Source organism: Aegilops tauschii, chromosome 1, assembly GCF_002575655.3.
Source record: "Aegilops tauschii subsp. strangulata cultivar AL8/78 chromosome 1, Aet v6.0, whole genome shotgun sequence".
NCBI classification, from domain to species: Eukaryota; Viridiplantae; Streptophyta; class Magnoliopsida; order Poales; family Poaceae; genus Aegilops; species Aegilops tauschii.
The window spans coordinates 466,812,093-466,829,490 of record NC_053035.3 but is presented as its reverse complement, the minus strand read 5'-3'; the positions used below and the strand labels follow the sequence as shown (position 1 = coordinate 466,829,490).

The following is a 17,398-nucleotide window of genomic DNA, read 5'->3' as shown; positions in this document are numbered from 1 at the left end:
GGTGATGTCCAGCTTGGCCCGACGGCGCTCTAGCAACTCTTCCTTCGCAGAGCACTTAGCCAGCGCAGTGGGTCTCCCCGGCTCGACAAACTCCGTCCGGGTGATTACCACGTCCGGGTCATCGGCCGGCTGAGCCGGGCTGGAGATGTCCAGGTTAGTGGAAGTCTCCATGGCTGGTTCGTCGGTTGGGGTGGTGGCTTCAGGAGCAGAGGCAGCTGGCGGCTCTTGAGCTGAAACCTCCGGCTCAGGCAAGACCGGCTCTTCGACCGGCTTATTCTTCTTCGCCCTCTTGCTGAGCTTTGCCTGGGCACTGAAAGGACAAAAAGGTTAGTACAAAAGTATGAGTAAAGATAAGCACAACAAGAGATGATCATCATTACCCGGGTACGGTCTTGAAGGCCGGCAGGTTCGATTGCATTGAGTCACCAGAGGAAGGTGAAGTTTCCTGATAGTTCGAATCAGAAGAATTGAGCGGTTGACGTATAACACCCGCCAAAGGATGAAAAGGATATAAGTGGGAGATAACCTCGGTCCGGCGCTTCCTCGACGCTTCAGGTAAGCCGGAAGAGAGGTCTGCATCTTTGTTGGTCCGGGTGTGCCGTCGGCTCTCATGAATCTATTGCTTCAAAAGAAATTGAGGATCTTGATAAGCTAAAGGATGTGAAAATCTTACTTTCCGGGTTACTCTTCGGACTTTCAGCCTTGGCAAGGGCTCTGAGTCGGAGGAAAGTGTCATTACCTCTTCAGTTACCGGGTTACTTGCTCCGGTGTCATCCTGCCGATGATCAGTATCAATAAGGTGGATAGGAATAAACAAGAAACAAGACAAGAGCTTACAGATTCAGGGGTTACCTCTGACTCGGAGCTGTCACTTAGTTGAAGCAGCTCTGAGGCAGTAGGCCTGCTTCCTTTGTTGCGGGGAGCGGCTCTCCTGGCGGCTTTCTTAGCCTTTCTGGCTTTTTTAGCCGCCTCATGGTCATACTTGACCTTCCAGAACTTATCATCAGCCTGAAAAATACAATGAAGCCTTCTTAAGGTTCAGATGAAAACTATCTAAGGAGAAAATAAGATGTTCAGATCAGCGGCTTACCGCTGGGGCCGGGTTGGTCTTGCAGAAGGGGTTTAAGCCGGTCCTCCCACAGTCTGCCAAGCTCTCATTCAAGAGGGCCTTGGTCATATCGTCAACAACGTCTTCAGGAAGATCGTTGCGGCTGTGTCGCAGGGGCTCATCTTTCCGGCCCGTGTAATCACACATTAAGCCGGGGCGGCGGCTCAAGGGGATCACCCGCCACGAGATCCAGACTCGGACCAGATCAATGCCGTTCCATTTCCTAGGAGAGCCTTAATTTTGTTGATGGTGGGGATCAGAGGTTGGCGCTCGGCTTGAGTCAGCTTATCCGGCAGAGAGTGATTTGGCTCCAGACGCAGGGCACGAAAGCCGGGCAGCGGGCTCTCGTCAGCCGGAGAAGTGTCCTGACAATAAAACAATGTCTGGTTCCAATCCTTCGGATGGCTGGGCGGCTCAGCGTAGGGAAAGAGGCAGTCTCTCCGGCGTTGAATGGAGATTCCACCAAGTTCCAGGCTCGGTCCGTTGGCGCACTCATTCTGGCGGTTCAAATAGAATAGCTCTCTAAAGAGCAGAAGGCTGGGCTCTTCTCCAAGGTAGACTTCGCAGAATACCTGGAAGTTGCATATATTTGACACGGAATTGGGTCCTATGTCTTGTGGCCGCAGATCAAAGAAATTCAGCACATCTCTAAAGAACTTTGAGTCGGGCGGTGCGAAGCCCCGGCTCATGTGATCCGCAAATATTACCACCTCCCCGTCCCTTGGTTGTGGTCTCTCCTCTGACGGGTCAGGGGCGCGGTAAGACATGACATCCTTCTTGGGCAGGTAACCCGTCTTCACAAAGTCCGCTAAGGTTTCGTCGGTGACGTTGGACCTCATCCAGTTGCACGTGATGGCTGCTTTGGGAGCTTTGGGAGGCATGGTGAAAGACGGAAGCCTATGATAAAAGGAAATGTCCGGTTCAATTATAAGCCGGAGGAAGTTTATAGTTTAATGTTTAACGTGGCGGCTTATGAAGGGGCCTAATGACATATGGCTAAATGCATCGGGTTATCTAAGCCGCTGCAGGTATTGAGAGCAATTCAAATTGTCTACAGATTTATCATAGATGAGCCGGAAAATTTTACGGCGCGTGGTTTCTATTGAGCCGGAAAATTTTACGGCGCGTGGCTTCTTTTAAGCCGGAAATGTAAGCCGCCATAGCTCAGTAGATGCAGTTTTTTACTAAGTATGGTGAAAACAGGTTTCACAAATCGCAGTAATTATTTTGGATCAAAACGGTCGGCTAAAGAGGAAAGTTTCTAGACCTAAAACAGACGCAGAAGAAGTTCATAGGTTTGAACGGAGCCTTTATGCAGGGAAAAGGGATTTATATACATTGGAAACGGGTGTGAAACAACTACCGCAACAGTTCTATACAGTCTACAGATCAAGAAGGGGTGGTAATAATGAAATCTACCAGGAGCTCGCGATGAACGGCGACGAACACGGGAAGAACAGCAAAAACCCTAATGCGGATCTATTCTATGGAGTAACAAGGGCTTACGGGTGCTGGAGAGTTGCGGAGGTCGCCGCCGTTTATCTGGTCACGTCAGGTTGATGCAGCAGCCTGAGTTGGAGAAGACAGGAAGACCCGCGGCGGCGGCGGCGATGGAGCTCGAGCGGGAGAACAGTGGCGAGAGGAGGAAGACGAGTGACTGGAGGCTTATCGGGCCGGGCTATTTATAAGACGAGGCTCTTAAGTGGGCGCGAGAAACGCGGAGGCCACGGCGTGATTATCTCACCACAAAGGCGCCTCGATTTTCGGGATGACCATTAAAGAAAGATCCGTTGGAGATGCGACAGAATAAAAAATTAACTTAATGGAAGATGACGTCACGGCAGGTTACCCAGAATCCAGTAGATGACGTCACGACGGGTTATACCTTTACACGATTGTAAGCCGGAGATTTTCTATCGAAAGAATTGAAGATTGACATGAGCCGGCTCAAATCAATCTGGGGCCTAATGTTGAGGATATAACCGTTGGAGTCACCCGCCCTGGAGGGGCCGGGTTACCCATGATGGTTACTACGCGAAGCCCAGTACCAAAGATGAAGACGGCGGGTCAATAACGGGCCCAAGACCTGGAGATGGCTTAAGGCCCATAGCATTAGCCGCCGTTAGGGCAAACTTGTAGTGTAAGGCAAGAATAGATAAGAGTCCGAGCCGGACACTGTTATGAGCCGGCCGGGACTCTGAGAGCCGCTGGGCGTCAACCTCTCTATATAAAGGGGCGACCCGGCGGCGGTTCAGGACAAGTAAGATCTCATCGAGAGCCAGGCATAGCAATCAAGCTCCCTGGTCATTGAAACCATAAGCAATACCACCTCAACTGTACGTAGGCTTTTACCTTCACCGTAAGGGGCCGAACCAGTATAACCCTCGTGTTCCTTGTCCCGTTTAACCCCTTCTAGCTTCCTAGTTGCGATGGCTCCACGACTAAGTCCTAGTTCAAGGACATCTGCCGTGACAATTCCACGACACATTCCGTTAGCTTAGCACTCGATTGTTTAGTATGTTGCTACTGCTTTCTTCATGACTTATACATATGTTCCTATGACTATGAGATTATGCAACTCCCGTTTACCGGAGGAACACTTTGTGTGCTACCAAATGTCACAACGTAACTGAGTGATTATAAAGGTGCTCTACAGGTGCTTCCAAAGGTACTTGTTGCGTTGCCGTATTTTGAGATTAGGATTTGTCACTCCGATTGTCGGAGAGGTACCTCTGGGCCCACTCAGTAATGCACATCACTATAAGCCTTGCAAGCATTGTAACTAATGAGTTAGTTGTGGGATGATGTATTACGGAACGAGTAAAGAGACTTGTCGGTAACGAGATTGAACTATGTATTGAGATACCGACGATCGAATCTCGGGCAAGTAACATACCGATGACAAAGGGAACAATGTATGTTGTTATGCGGTTTGACCGATAAAGATCTTCGTAGAATATGTGGGAGCCAATATGAGCATCCAGGTTCCGCTATTGGTTATTGACCGGAGACGTGTCTCGGTCATGTCTACATTGTTCTCGAACCCGTAGGGTCCGCACGCTTAAAGTTCGATGACGGTTATATTATGAGTTTATGTGTTTTGATGTACCGAAGGTAGTTCAGAGTCCCAGATGAGATCGGGGACATTACGAGGAGTCTCAAAATGGCCGAGACGTAAAGATCGATATATTGGACGACTATATTCGGACTTCGGAAAGGTTTCGAGTGATTCGGGTATTTATCGGAGTACCGGAGAGTTACGGGAATTCGCCAAAGAGAAGTATTGGGCCTTATTGGGCCATTCGGGAATAGAGGAGAGAGGCCAAAAGGAAGGAGGCGCGCACCCCCCCCCCCCTCTGGTCCGAATTGGACAAGGGGTGCAGCCCCCTTTTCCTTCTCCCTCTCCCCCTCTTTCCTTCTCTCCTACTCCAACAAGGAAGGGAGGAGTCCTACTCCCGGTGGGAGTAGGACTCCCCCCTTGGCGCGCCCTCTTCCTTGGCTGGCCGCCTCCCCCCTTGCTCCTTTATATACGGGGGCAGGGGGGCACCCCATAGACACAACAATTGATCCTTTGGATCTCTTAGCCATGTGCGGTGCCCCCCTCCACCATAGTCCACCTCGATAATATCGTAGCGGTGCTTAGGCGAAGCCCTGCGTCGGTAGAACATCATCATCGTCACCACGCCGTCGTGCTGACGGAACTCTCCCTCAAAGCTCGGCTGGATCGGAGTTCGAGGGACGTCATCGAGTTGAACGTGTGCTGAACTCGGAGGTGCCGTGCGTTCGGTACTTGATCGGTCGGATCGTGAAGACGTACGACTACATCAACCGCGTTGTGCTAACGCTTCTGCTTTCGGTCTACGAGGGTACGTGGACATACTCTCCCCTCTCGTTGCTATGCATCACCATGATCTTACGTGTGTGTAGGAAATTTTTTGAAATTACTACGTTCCCCAACAAGATCATCTTATAATGCTACCGTCAATCAAAGCAAGATAAGATGCATAAAAGATAAACATCACATGCAATCAATATAAGTGATATGATATGGCCATCATCATCTTGTGCTTGTGATCTCCATCTCCGAAGCACCGTCATGATCACCATCGTCACTGGCGCGACACCTTGATCTCCATCGTAGCATCGTTGTCGTCTCATCAATCTTATGCTTCTACGACTATCGCTACCGCTTAGTGATAAAGTAAAGCATTACAGGGCGATTGCATTGCATACAATAAAGCGACAACCATATGGCTCCTGCCAGTTGCCGATAACTCGGTTACAAAACATGATCATCTCATACAATAAAATTTAGCATCATGCTTTGACCATATCACATCACAACATGCCCTGCAAAAACAAGTTAGACGTCCTCTACTTTGTTGTTGCAAGTTTTACGTGGCTGCTACGGGCTTAGCAAGAACCGTTCTTACCTACGCATCAAAACCACAGCGATAGTTTGTCAAGTTGGTGCTGTTTTAACCTTCGCAAGGACCGGGCATAGCCACACTCGGTTCAACTAAAGTTGGAGAAACTGACACCCGCCAGCCACCTGTGTGCAAAGCACGTCGGTAGAACCAGTCTCGCGTAAGCGTACGCGTAATGTCGGTCCGGGCTGCTTCATCCAACAATACCGCCGAACCAAAGTATGACATGCTGGTAAGCAGTATGACTTATATCGCCCACAACTCACTTGTGTTCTACTCGTGCATATGACATCTACGCATAAAACCTGGCTCGGATGCCACTGTTGGGGAACGTAGTAATTTCAAAATTTTCTTACGCACACGCAAGATCATGGTGATGCATAGCAACGAGAGGGGAGAGTGTTGTCCACGTACCCTCGTAGACTGAAAGCGGAAGCGTTAGCACAACGCAGTTGATGTAGTCGTACGTCTTCACGATCCGACCGATCAAGTACCGAACGCACGGCACCTCCGAGTTCAGCACACGTTCAGCCCGATAACGTCCCTCGAACTCCGATCCAGCCGAGTGTTGAGGGAGAGTTTCATAAGCATGACGGCGTGGTGACGATGATGATGTTCTACCGACGCAGGGCTTCGCCTAAGCACCGCTACAGTATTATCGAGGTGGACTATGGTGGAGGGGGGCACCGCACACGGCTAAAAGATCAAACGATCAATTGTTGTGTCTCTAGGGTGCCCCCTGTCCCCGTATATAAAGGAGCAAGGGGGGAGGTGCGGCCGGCCAGGAGGGGCGCGCCAGGAGGAGTCCTACTCCCACCGGGAGTAGGACTCCCTCCCTATTCCTTGTTGGATTAGGAGAAGAGGGGGAAAGAGGTGGAGGAGAAGAAGGAAAGGGGGGGCGTCGCCCCCCTCTCCTTGTCCTATTCAGACTAGGGGGAGGGGCACGCGGCCCTTGCCCTGGCCACCTCTCGTCTTCTCCACTAAGGCCCACTATGGCCCATTAACCCCCGGGGGGTTCCGGTAACCCCTCCGGTACTCCAGTAAAATTCCGATTTCACCCGAAACACTTCCGATATCCAAATATAGGCTTCCAATATATCAATCTTCATGTCTCGGCCATTTTGAGACTCCTCAGCATGTCCGTGATCACATCCGGGACTCCGAACAACCTTCAGTACATCAAAACATATAAACTCATAATATAACTGACTCATTAGTTGCAATGCTTACAAGGCTTAATTGATGTGCATTACCGAGTGGGCCTAGAGATACCTCTCCGACAATCGGAGTGACAAATCCTAATCTCGAAATACACCAACCCAACAAGTACCTTCGGAGACACCTGTAGAGCACCTTTATAATCACCCAGTTACGTTGTGACGTTTGGTAGCACACAAAGTGTTCCTCCGGTAAACGGGAGTTGCATAATCTCATAGTCATAGGAACATGTATAAGTCATGAAGAAAGCAATAGCAACATACTAAACGATCAAGTGCTAAGCTAACGGAATGGGTCAAGCAATCACATCATTCTCCTAATGATGTGATCCCGTTAATAAAATGACAACTCATGTCTATGGTTAGGAAACATAACCATCTTTAATTAACGAGCTAGTCAGGTAGAGGCATACTAGTGACACTCTGTTTGTCTATGTATTCACACATGTATTATGTTTCCGGTTAATACAATTCTAGCATGGATAATAAACATTTATCATGATATAAGGAAATAAATAGTAACTTTATTATTGCCTCTAGGGCATATTTCCTTCAGCTATAAGTTCTCTGCCACACACTTGTGGCCTTACTAAGTTGATGCGTCCCCTAAAAAAAGAGAGTTGACGCGTATGCAAGGCTTTGTCAACTTATAGTCAACACACGGTTCTAGCAGCAGTGGCCGTTGGATGTCCATCCAACGGATGTCGTGCTTCTTCTTCAATCTCGGATATTCTAGCTTCACCCGCCCAAAAAATGATTCCTCCCCCTGACATCTGGGGTGCACCGTTTCGGAAGCTGACCTGTGGGCCTACTAAGTTGACGCGTACCAAGGGCTTTGTCAACTTAGTCAATATAAATGATTCTAGCTGCAGTGACCGTACGATGTCCATCCAACGGTCGTAGTGCTTCTTCAACCTCTGGTCTTCTTGCTCTAGCCGCCCAAAGCAGCGCCGGTTGTGCCGCATGCTCCTACCTCCCGTGGCCGGCTGTGCTGCCGTAGAGGCCTGACCGCCCCCTACTATTCCCACCGCTGGCCAAGCCCTGCGGCGACGGCAGCCTCACACCGCAGCCGAACCAGTGAACCCTCGTACTCCTCTCCGCGCGGGCTTCCACTGCCACGTCTTCCCCGGCTCCGCGTCGTCCCCTTCCTAGGCCTCGCCGTCGTCCACCGCCCTGGTGCTCTCGGCGCGGCGTGGTCAACGTGGTCAAGGAACGGCTTCCATTGGACGTGGACTGTACGTGGAGAGGATGACAACTGGGTCCATGACGGCAGCAAGGAAGTGCCTCCTTATTGCGTGGAAAATAATGATTCCTCTACCTGACAGCAGGGACCCACCTGACGAGCCACCGTATTTCACGAAAAAATCGTTTCCCCCCTGACTGCTGGGACCCACCGGACGGGCCACCGTATTGCATGAAAAAACGTTTCCCCCGCTGTCAGCTCGGACCCACCGGAAGTGCCTCCCTATTATGCACAAAAAATGAATACTCCCCCTGCTGGTTGGGACCCACCTTGGTGGGAGGCTGACTTGTGGGCCTACTAAGTTGACGGGGACGGAGTGCTTTGTCAACTTAGTCAATATGAACGATTCTAGCTCCAGGGACCGTACGATGTCCATCCAACGGTCGTAGTGCTTCTTCAACCTCTGGTCTTGTTGCTCCAGCCGCCCAAAGCAGCGCCGGTCGTGCCGCATGCTCCTGCCTCCCGTGGCCGGCTGTGCTTCCGCAGAGGCCTCATAGCCCCCTACTATTCCCACCGCTGGCCAGGCCCTGCGGTGACGGCAGCCTCACACCGCAGCCGAACTAGTGAACCCTCGTACTCCTCTCCGCGCGAGCTTCCACTGTCGTGTGTTCCCCGGCTCCGCGTCGTCCCCATCCTAGGCCTTGCCGTCGTCCACCGCCCTGGTGCTCTCGGCGCGGCATGGTCAACGTGGTCAAGGAACAGCTTCCATCGGACGTGGACTGTACGTGGAGAGGCTGACAGCTGGGTCCACGGCCGCAGCAAGGAAGTGCCTCCTTATTACGTGCAAAATAATTATTCCTCCACCTGACAGCGGGGACCCACCGGATGGGCCACCGTATTTCGCGAAAAAAACGTTTCCCCCTGACTGCTCGGACCCACCAGCTACATCTTTGCACGCAAGGAAGTGCGTCCGGAAAAAAAAACGATTCGCCCCCCTGACTGCTGGGACCCACGAACTACATCTTCGCAGGCAAGGAAGTGCCTGACAGTCGGGACCCACCTGGTCGAAGCGTATGTAGCGTTGTCATTCTGGTCGCGAATGTGTACGTACATACTGGTCGATGTAGAGGCACGCACGTGTCGTAGTAGAGGCGCGCACGTAGCATGTACACGTACGTACAGCGGCCAGTGTGCAAGAAAGAAAATACGGCCACGTACGTACATACAGGCAGGGTCTCGAACGCCTACTCGCGCATACGTACGGCTAGGGCTCGTGTACATGGCTGGGTCGAGACGGAGAAACAGCGTCGTCGTCGTGTTCATGGGGAGCCAACCGGCTGGGTCGGAACGGAATGCATCGTCGTGTTCATCGGGAGGGCTTGGACGAAACAGCCGATGGAAACGAGGCCTGGCGTACCGCAGAACGGAGGAAACGGCCTTGTGTTCGACCGGCCATGTTTGAAACGGGATCCTGTTCATCGGGAGGGGTCTGGCGTACCGCAAAACGGAGGAAACGGACCTCCTACGGTCGAAACGGGGGTCCTGTTGATCGGGTGGGGTGTGGCATACCGCAAAACGGAGGAAACGGACTTGTGTTGGAGCGCTATGGTCGAAACGGGGGTCCTGTTCATCGGGAGGAGTGTGGCGTACCTTAAAACGGGACTCCACGGGATACTGTTCATCTCCACCATCGACCTCCTCCAGCCTCCACGGGCTACTGTTCATCCACCGTCGACCTCCTCCAGCCTCCACCTGCGACTGTCATCCACGGGCTCCCGTTCATCCAGCCTCCACCGCGCGCTACTCCACCGGCTACTATTCAACCAGCCCTCTCCATGGGCTCCTATTCAACCACCCCTCCAAAGGCTACTGTTCATCCTGCCCTCCATGGGGTGGTCCTGTTCAGCCTGCCCTCCACGGGGTCCTGTTCATCCAGCCCCAACCGGCTCGATCGATCAGGGTCCTGTTCATCCAGAGGCAACACCACGGGGTCATGTTCATCCACCCCCACCGTGAACTATTCATCCAAACCCCCCAGCAACGCTCACTGTTCATCCAGAAGCAACATCGATCGGCTTGAGTTAGCAGCAGTAGCGAAGGAATCGCTCGATCGGGTTCAGTTAACAGCCATCGATCGATCGCTCGGGTTCAGTAACGCGTAGCCTGCAGTGCAATCGCTTGGGTTCAGTTAGAGCCAAACGCCTCGCTCTGGTTCAGTTAGAGCCCAACGCCTCGCACCCACGCGTGTGCGTGTACGAGAGAAATGCGCATCGCTCAGCCCCGACCACCCACCGTAACCGGGAACACCCCGATATTTTCCTCGCCCTCGCTTCTACCATGGTTTTTTCCGTCATGGACGGCCCAAAGAATGTCATGCAGTTGTGTCTCCGGCCCGCCCAGGACGAAAAGCCCAGTTTCTGTCATGATTTTTTGTCACAGAAGTAGGACCCCACCACATCTATGATGATACCGGCTTTTGTCACAATTATCGTCATAGAAGTGTCATAAGTATGACAGAAAGAGATTTCGTTCGGCCCAAAATGTCACGGATGTGTCTTTTTTTGTAGTGGCTTCGCCTAAGCACTACGACGATATGACCGAGGTGTGTAACTGTGGAGGGGGGCACCGCACATGGCTAAGAGATTGTCTGTTGTGCCTTTGGGGTGTCCCCTGTCCACGTATATAAAGGAGGGAGGAGGAGGAGGCCGGCCCTAGAGGGGGGGCGCCAAGTGTGGGGAGTCCTACTAGGACTCCCAAGTCCTAGTAGGATTCCCCTTTTCCTTTCCGGAGTAGGAGAGAAGAAAGAGGGAAAGAGAGAGGGAGTAGGAAAGGGCAAGGGGAGGGGCGCCCCCCCTTTCCCCTAGTCCAATTCGGACCCATGGGGGGCGCCTCCTTCCCTTTGGCCTGCCTCCTCTATTCCCGTATGGCCCAATAAGGCCCAATACTTCTCCCGGCGAATTCCCGTAACTCTTCGGTACTCCGAAAAATACCCGAATCACTCGGAACCTTTCCGATGTCCGAATATAGCCTTCCAATACATCGATCTTTACCTCTTGACCATTTCGAGACTCCTCGTCATGTCCTCCCCGATCTCATCCGGTACTCCGAACAAACTTCGGTCATCAAATCACATAACTCATAATACAAATCGTCATCGAACGTTAAGCATGCGGACCCTACGGGTTCGAGAACTATGTAGACATGACCGGGACACATCTCCGGTCAATAACCAATAGCGGAACCTAGATGCTCATATTGGCTCCTACATATTCTACAAAGATCTTTATCGGTAAAACCGCATAACAACATACGTTGTTCCCTTTGTCATCGGTATGTTACTTGCCCGAGATTCGATCGTCGGTATCCTCATACCTAGTTCAATCTTGTTACCGGCAAGTCTCTTTACTCGTTCTGTAATGCATCATCCCGCAACTAACTCATTAGTCACAATGCTTGCAAGGCTTATAGTGATGCGCATTACCGAGAGGGTCCAGAGATACCTCTCCGATACACGGAGTGACAAATCCTAATCTCGATCGATGCCAACTCAACAAACACCATCGGAGACACCTGTAGAGCATCTTTATAATGACCCAGTTACGTTGTGACGTTTTATAGCACACAAAGTGTTCCTCCGGTATTCAGGAGTTGCATAATCTCATAGTCTGAGGAACATGTATAAGTCATGAAGAAAGCAGTAGCAATGAAACTGTAACGATCATAATGCTAAGCTAACGAATGGGTCTTGTCCATCACATCATTCTCCTAATGATGTGATCCCATTCATCAAATGGCAACACATGTCTATGGTTAGGAAACATAACCATCTTTCATAAATGAGCTAGTCAAGTAGAGGCATACTAGGGACACTTTGTTTTGTCTATGTATTCACACATGTACTAAGTTTCCGGTTAATACAATTCTAGCATGAATAATAAACATTTATCATGAAATAAGGAAATGAATAATAACTTTATTATTGCCTCTAGGGCATATTTCCTTCACCGCAGTGTTTGCTGTCACTGCTCCGGCCACTGCGGTCTCTGGACATGCGAGGCTGCGGCGATGAGCTGGCCTTCTGGCATGTGCGATGCAGGCCGCCGTTGTGATCCTCTATTGGTGGTGGTCGTCTAGATTTGATTGGGCATATGGTGGTGACTGTAGATCGTTCTGCAACGATTTTCTATGTATCCACGACATCGGGGGTCATCGAAGTGAATTCGGGAGTTTTTATCTCTTGATCCAGTGAATGACTTTCGGTGGTGAGTTACAAATTATGGCGATGACTTGACGCAGAGGAATGTTGTTGGAGTGGCGGCGGTTAAATTGTAGCTGCTTGGATTGTGGAAAAGCGGCGGAGACAACACATGTGTGACTTTGATGGTGGTGTTGCGAGCACCCGGTCTCGAGCTCCGGGGCGAAAGCCTAGGTCAGACCCGAGTGGTCATCCCTGGCAATGGCGATGTTTTTTTTTACATCGTGACCTTGTTGGAGGCATTGCTCGGATACGTCCGGAGTGTTTCTTCAGGGTGAAAACTTTGATTCTAGCCTTTGTGGTTGGATCCAGCGACGGCGGCGCTTGAGTGTTGCTTCCTTCTGGAAGGCGTTGTTGTTGAAGATCCTCATCGTCAATGTGGTGTCAATGGTTGGTGCGGATATGGTCGCAGTTCTAGTTTGTTGTTCGCTGATCTGATCGCTTTGGGGCTTTTTTTATTTCTTTTTTCCTTTTCATACCTATGCATAGCTTTTGGTCTTATGACTTTGCTAGTCGTTGGTGGGTTTTAGCGTGAGTGTTGGGTTGGCTGTGTGCATCCTAGTTATGCAGAGGCCGGGTGTATGCTCATTATATTGTATCCTCTTGATTCTTCTTTTGAGCCAATAAATTCACCCTTTATCGAAAAAAAAGGAAAATTATATTCGGAAATTGCTTTTGGAGGTCGATCTCCATGGAGGCCTCCAGATGCAAAATTCATGAAAATTCATATTTCTATATTTTAAAAAAATCTGAAAAAATACAGGGATAGAGGAAGGCATAATGCACAAGTGTGTAAATTTCCATAACGAAATACGTTGAAATGAGGGTTGTGCAAAAAACATCTGGGGCTTATTGATACCATTCATCCTCCCACACCATGAATTTGTCTTTTTGTACATGTCGCATTTTGACGTATTCATCCGAAACTTTACACACATACACCTCACATCCTTGTTTACTTGTACACATTTTTTCAGATTTTTTTGAAACCAAATTTTTTGATTTTTGATTTTTTCATAAATTTACTTCATCATATCTACCATTCAATATTTTTTAATAAATTAATACTTCAACTTTATTGAATGATAAAAACTAATATACCATTGCATGCCACCGGTTCACTTTTTCTTCTTACAAACGACTCTGTGCATCTGAACATGCGCCATGAGACTGACGGCGATGCAGGGGAGGTACATCGCACCACCGGTAATGCCTGTGGATTCATTGGCGGAGCCGCCAAGCCGGCATTGCTGCTGTAGATGGAGCCGGGGGACAAGCGCCAGAGTGGGCCATCTGCGAAGAGCTTGCCCTCTTGGTCATCTCCTCTCGTGCTCTTCCTCTTCTACCCCGACGAGGAACCGGTGCTGCGGCCCATGGTGACAGATCACAGATATGGAATCGGCCGGCGCGCGGCGCCTTGGAGGTTTGATTGCAGTTGAGTTAATTACGGCGAGTGGATTTTTTCGGTTTTCAGACAAAATTACTTTCAGATTGGTGTGGGTGCGCGTGTTTTCACAGTCATTTACTCCAATGTGTACGTATGGGGAAAGGTCTCCACCGATTTTTATGTCCAATATCTTGTTACAACAATGGATAAGTCTCGTTGCTTGCAATCCGATGCATTTGATCTGCGTGCATCATCTGGTTCCAACTTCCAACCATTTATATATTTTTTGGGCGTTTATATATTAAATTACAGGCACAAGAAAAAAATTCTAGGGTTGGTCATTTTTCTCGTGTAGATGGTTTAAAAAACCAAACCGGCGATCGAATCGATGATGCCATGCCACCGGTTTAGTTTTTTACTGGTCGGATCGCCAGTTCACTTTCAATATATTGTACTTAACTTTTTTACTTAATCATACCGAACTTTAAATATATTTTTTATAAATTAACACTTCAACTTTATTAAATGATAAAAACTAATATCCCCTTGCATGTTTGTATAAATTTTTGTCATTGTAATACTAAGACTAAAATACATTTATAATGCTTATCTTTTTTCATGTCATAATGGATTTAACTATAAATGCTTATGCTCCACCTTTTTTTTTTCCTATGCATACTGTGTTTGTATGCATAATATTTCCATAGTATATTTGAATATCTATTTAACGCGGTAGATCGTTTTAGAATTAACATTGTATGTATCTGACAAATAACTTGATGAGATTTGGAGAGTACACAACTATCAGGTTTAGCTATAACTAAATAGTTATTTTTAGATTGTATGAAATGCCAACTAGTAGTTTGTACTCAAATCCTCTCTTATAACATCACTTGCTTCTTCGTGAAACGCTTGGATATTTAGAAGTCAAACTTGCATGAATTGAAACCTCACGTGATTTATATATTAATAGTTTATATAAATAGATCCGTGTAACATGTCTAAACTCTATTCCATTTTGAAATAACTAGAAGACACCCTTTCCCAATTCGACCCAAACCAGTCTAGTCTTCCCAAATCCATGTCAATCGATAAAATTCTTGCATTTTGTCTATTTATTAAATCAAGATATCACAACAAAAATATAAGTGTATGACACTGCTTGTATCGCTTGAGTATGTTCTTACAATACGTTTACCCTTTGACTGATGGGGGAGGAAGGGGGGAAGCAAAGAGTTGTGTTGCTACAAACCATTAAGTCAAGACATGGTTTTGTCAATTGTTAAAAGTATCTTTTATAAGCCATGAGTAGTCCATCATCTTATGGTGTTAGACAAGAAAACAAAGGGGGCAAAATGATGGTACCAAAGTTGTTTTTTAAGCTTGGTGTACCCATGCCTTGATCTCCTAGATATTTTTTGTTTCATTTTTTCGAATAAGATCAAATCAATTAAAAACATTCACCGGAAGTACAGACCACCTCAAATATAATAAAAATTACATCGAAGTCCATGAAACACTCAATGGCCATTGTCGTCGTAAGAACAAGTAGTCGTTGCGCCGTTGTTGCTGCTCTCATATCGGAGCCGACCTGACCTTGTCGTTGACAGCCTGAACGTCTTCGTGTACGTGCCCCTAAGGACAAGCGCCCTGGAGCCACAGTCGTCACCGTTGAATCGATCTGAAGAATTTGACACCAAATCCCACCGACGTGCATGAACGGTGAGAAACCCTAACTTCCCTCTTCGAGGAGCTGGCAAGAATCTATGTCGGAGGTCCGTCTAATCCATCTGACGGACAAACTTGAGGAGGTTCATAGCCTGAAAGACTGACTCGAAGAAGTGACGCTCCTGCAGGGAGCAAGACCCTACCTATCTACCTAGTGGGAGCAAGGCACCAGGATTCCCCTCCCCTTCACCGGCTGTCGGATCGGTAGGCAGAGGGGAGGGGAATCCACAGGCTTGTCGGCGGAGATCGAGTGAAGGAAGGCTTTCCCTAGTCGCCTTGCGAGAGGGGAAAGAAAAGTCGTATGTATTCTTTTTGTAGGTGCGTGTTTCCTTCCGTTTCGTTTTTAAAAAGGGTTTGTCTACTCTAGATGTGTCTTAGTTATTGCACATCTAAGTGACACAAACAAGCATAGAAAGGAAAAAAAATTGAAATATCCACATGAATCTTCGCGTAAGATTCAATGATATAGGTCTTAGATGTGCAATACTTATGGCACATCTAGATTTGCTTTAGTAAAATTGTTTTTAAAACCGTGGTACTAGTAAAGTTTCATAGTAAAACAAAGTTAGGGCACATGAAAGAACAAAGCGGTAGCAAAAATATGTGATTACAAAGTGTATAAATTTCCTTTTTTCTTCTTCCAAACGACATAACATCTAGGACCCACAAGAGATCCTCCATATATATTGCAAGGTTAAACCAAACTGTTCGAAGCCAGGAAGTAGTAATCTATAGATTGCAACAGTCCAATATTCGATATGATCAATAGATAGATTAAAAGACATAAGAATGACATAATTAATTGGCTTACAAACGCCATATGGACAGTGACATGCATGGATTGGGTACTCAGGAATACTGCTGACCCCTCTTCTGCCTCTCCGCGGTCAGGTTGAAGAGCCTGTCAGGGCAGAGCTGGCTGCAAAGCTCCATGTAGGTGGAGTAGAGCACCCTGTCCTTGGCGCCGGTGCGGTGTTGACCTGTGCACGCACAGAAATACTTGAGCTGTTCCAGCGAGCATAGCCCAAGCGTCTGCCCCAGCAGCAGAAACACCCAATTTATCCTCTCCTTTTCCTTCGGTATCACCGGACGCAGGCTGTTCCTCTGTCCACACCCGTCACAGTCCGGCACAGCGGGGGTCATCCACGCTTTAGGTGCACGGTCGTCCATGTCGTGGATGTTGCGGGACACGAAGTCGCGGACCTCCCTGAACTTGACGGCGATGTTGTAGGAGACCGTCTTCAGGACGTCGCAGCGTTTGCACTTGACCTCACCCTCCACGGTGGTGATGCCCCGCTCGAAGAGATAGGAGACCGGGTGATGTATGGCGGCACGGTTGGTCGCCCACGGAAACGGTGGGGAAGCGGGTGTGGCACCGTTGATGGAAGGCGGTGAAGCAGTGGCGCTCGAAGCCCCGACGATGACGGCATTGTTGGCCGCGGTGGCACCGTCGACGGCGGCCGGCTGGGGTAGTGCGCTGTTGGTGACGCGCCGCCGGGGTGATTGGTGCTGCGCGGGAGGTGAAGCCCGCGGTGCAACCGCAACCGCGTCCTGTTTTATCGGCAGCACGAGAGGAGGAGCCGCCGCTTGTTTCGCCGCCAGGGGAATGGCGGCCGATGCAACCACAACGCCTGAATAAGACGCCCTCGGACGAACGAGCTCGCCCTCTTCGTCACCACCTCCCGCGCTCTTCCTCTTCTGCCTCGACGAGGAACCGGCGGTGCGGCCCATGGCGCCAGATTGGTTGCACAGATGGAATCCGTCGGCGCGCGCAGGGCGTTCATATAGATATAGCAGAGTAGATGGACGCCTGGGAAAAGGAGTTGAGTTTATTACGGCGGTGAGGAGATTTTTTCGGGTTTCAACCATTTGTGCTGGTGTGGACGCGCGTGCTTTCACATTCATTTAACCTGTTCGTGTTCACATTACGGGCAAAGTGGTGAAACCAGAAGATTGTGCCAATTTTTATCGGGAATTACGTACGGAGAAGAAAGGGCTCACCACCATGTACGAGTACGAGTATATCTTGTACTAACAACCAATGGATAAGGCTGTTGCATGCACACGCGTTGCATGCAATCAAATGCTTGATC

At 49.2% G+C, this 17,398-nt stretch overlaps 1 protein-coding gene across 1 annotated transcript; it reads right to left on the bottom strand.

Moving 5' to 3' along the window:
• Positions 1 to 15,949: 15,949 nt before the first annotated feature.
• LOC109781823 (uncharacterized) lies at positions 15,950 to 17,036 on the bottom strand. The gene has a single exon (XM_020340417.4). It carries the CDS (start codon positions 17,034 to 17,036, stop codon positions 16,155 to 16,157), a length of 882 nt encoding a protein of 293 aa, XP_020196006.1. The 3' UTR covers positions 15,950 to 16,154.
• Positions 17,037 to 17,398: the final 362 nt, after the last annotated feature.

What these genes read in the sequence shown, in the direction of transcription:
- LOC109781823 (XM_020340417.4), bottom strand. Translation starts at nt 17,036, where the DNA reads ATGGGCCGCACCGCCGGTTCCTCGTCGAGGCAGAAGAGGAAGAGCGCG.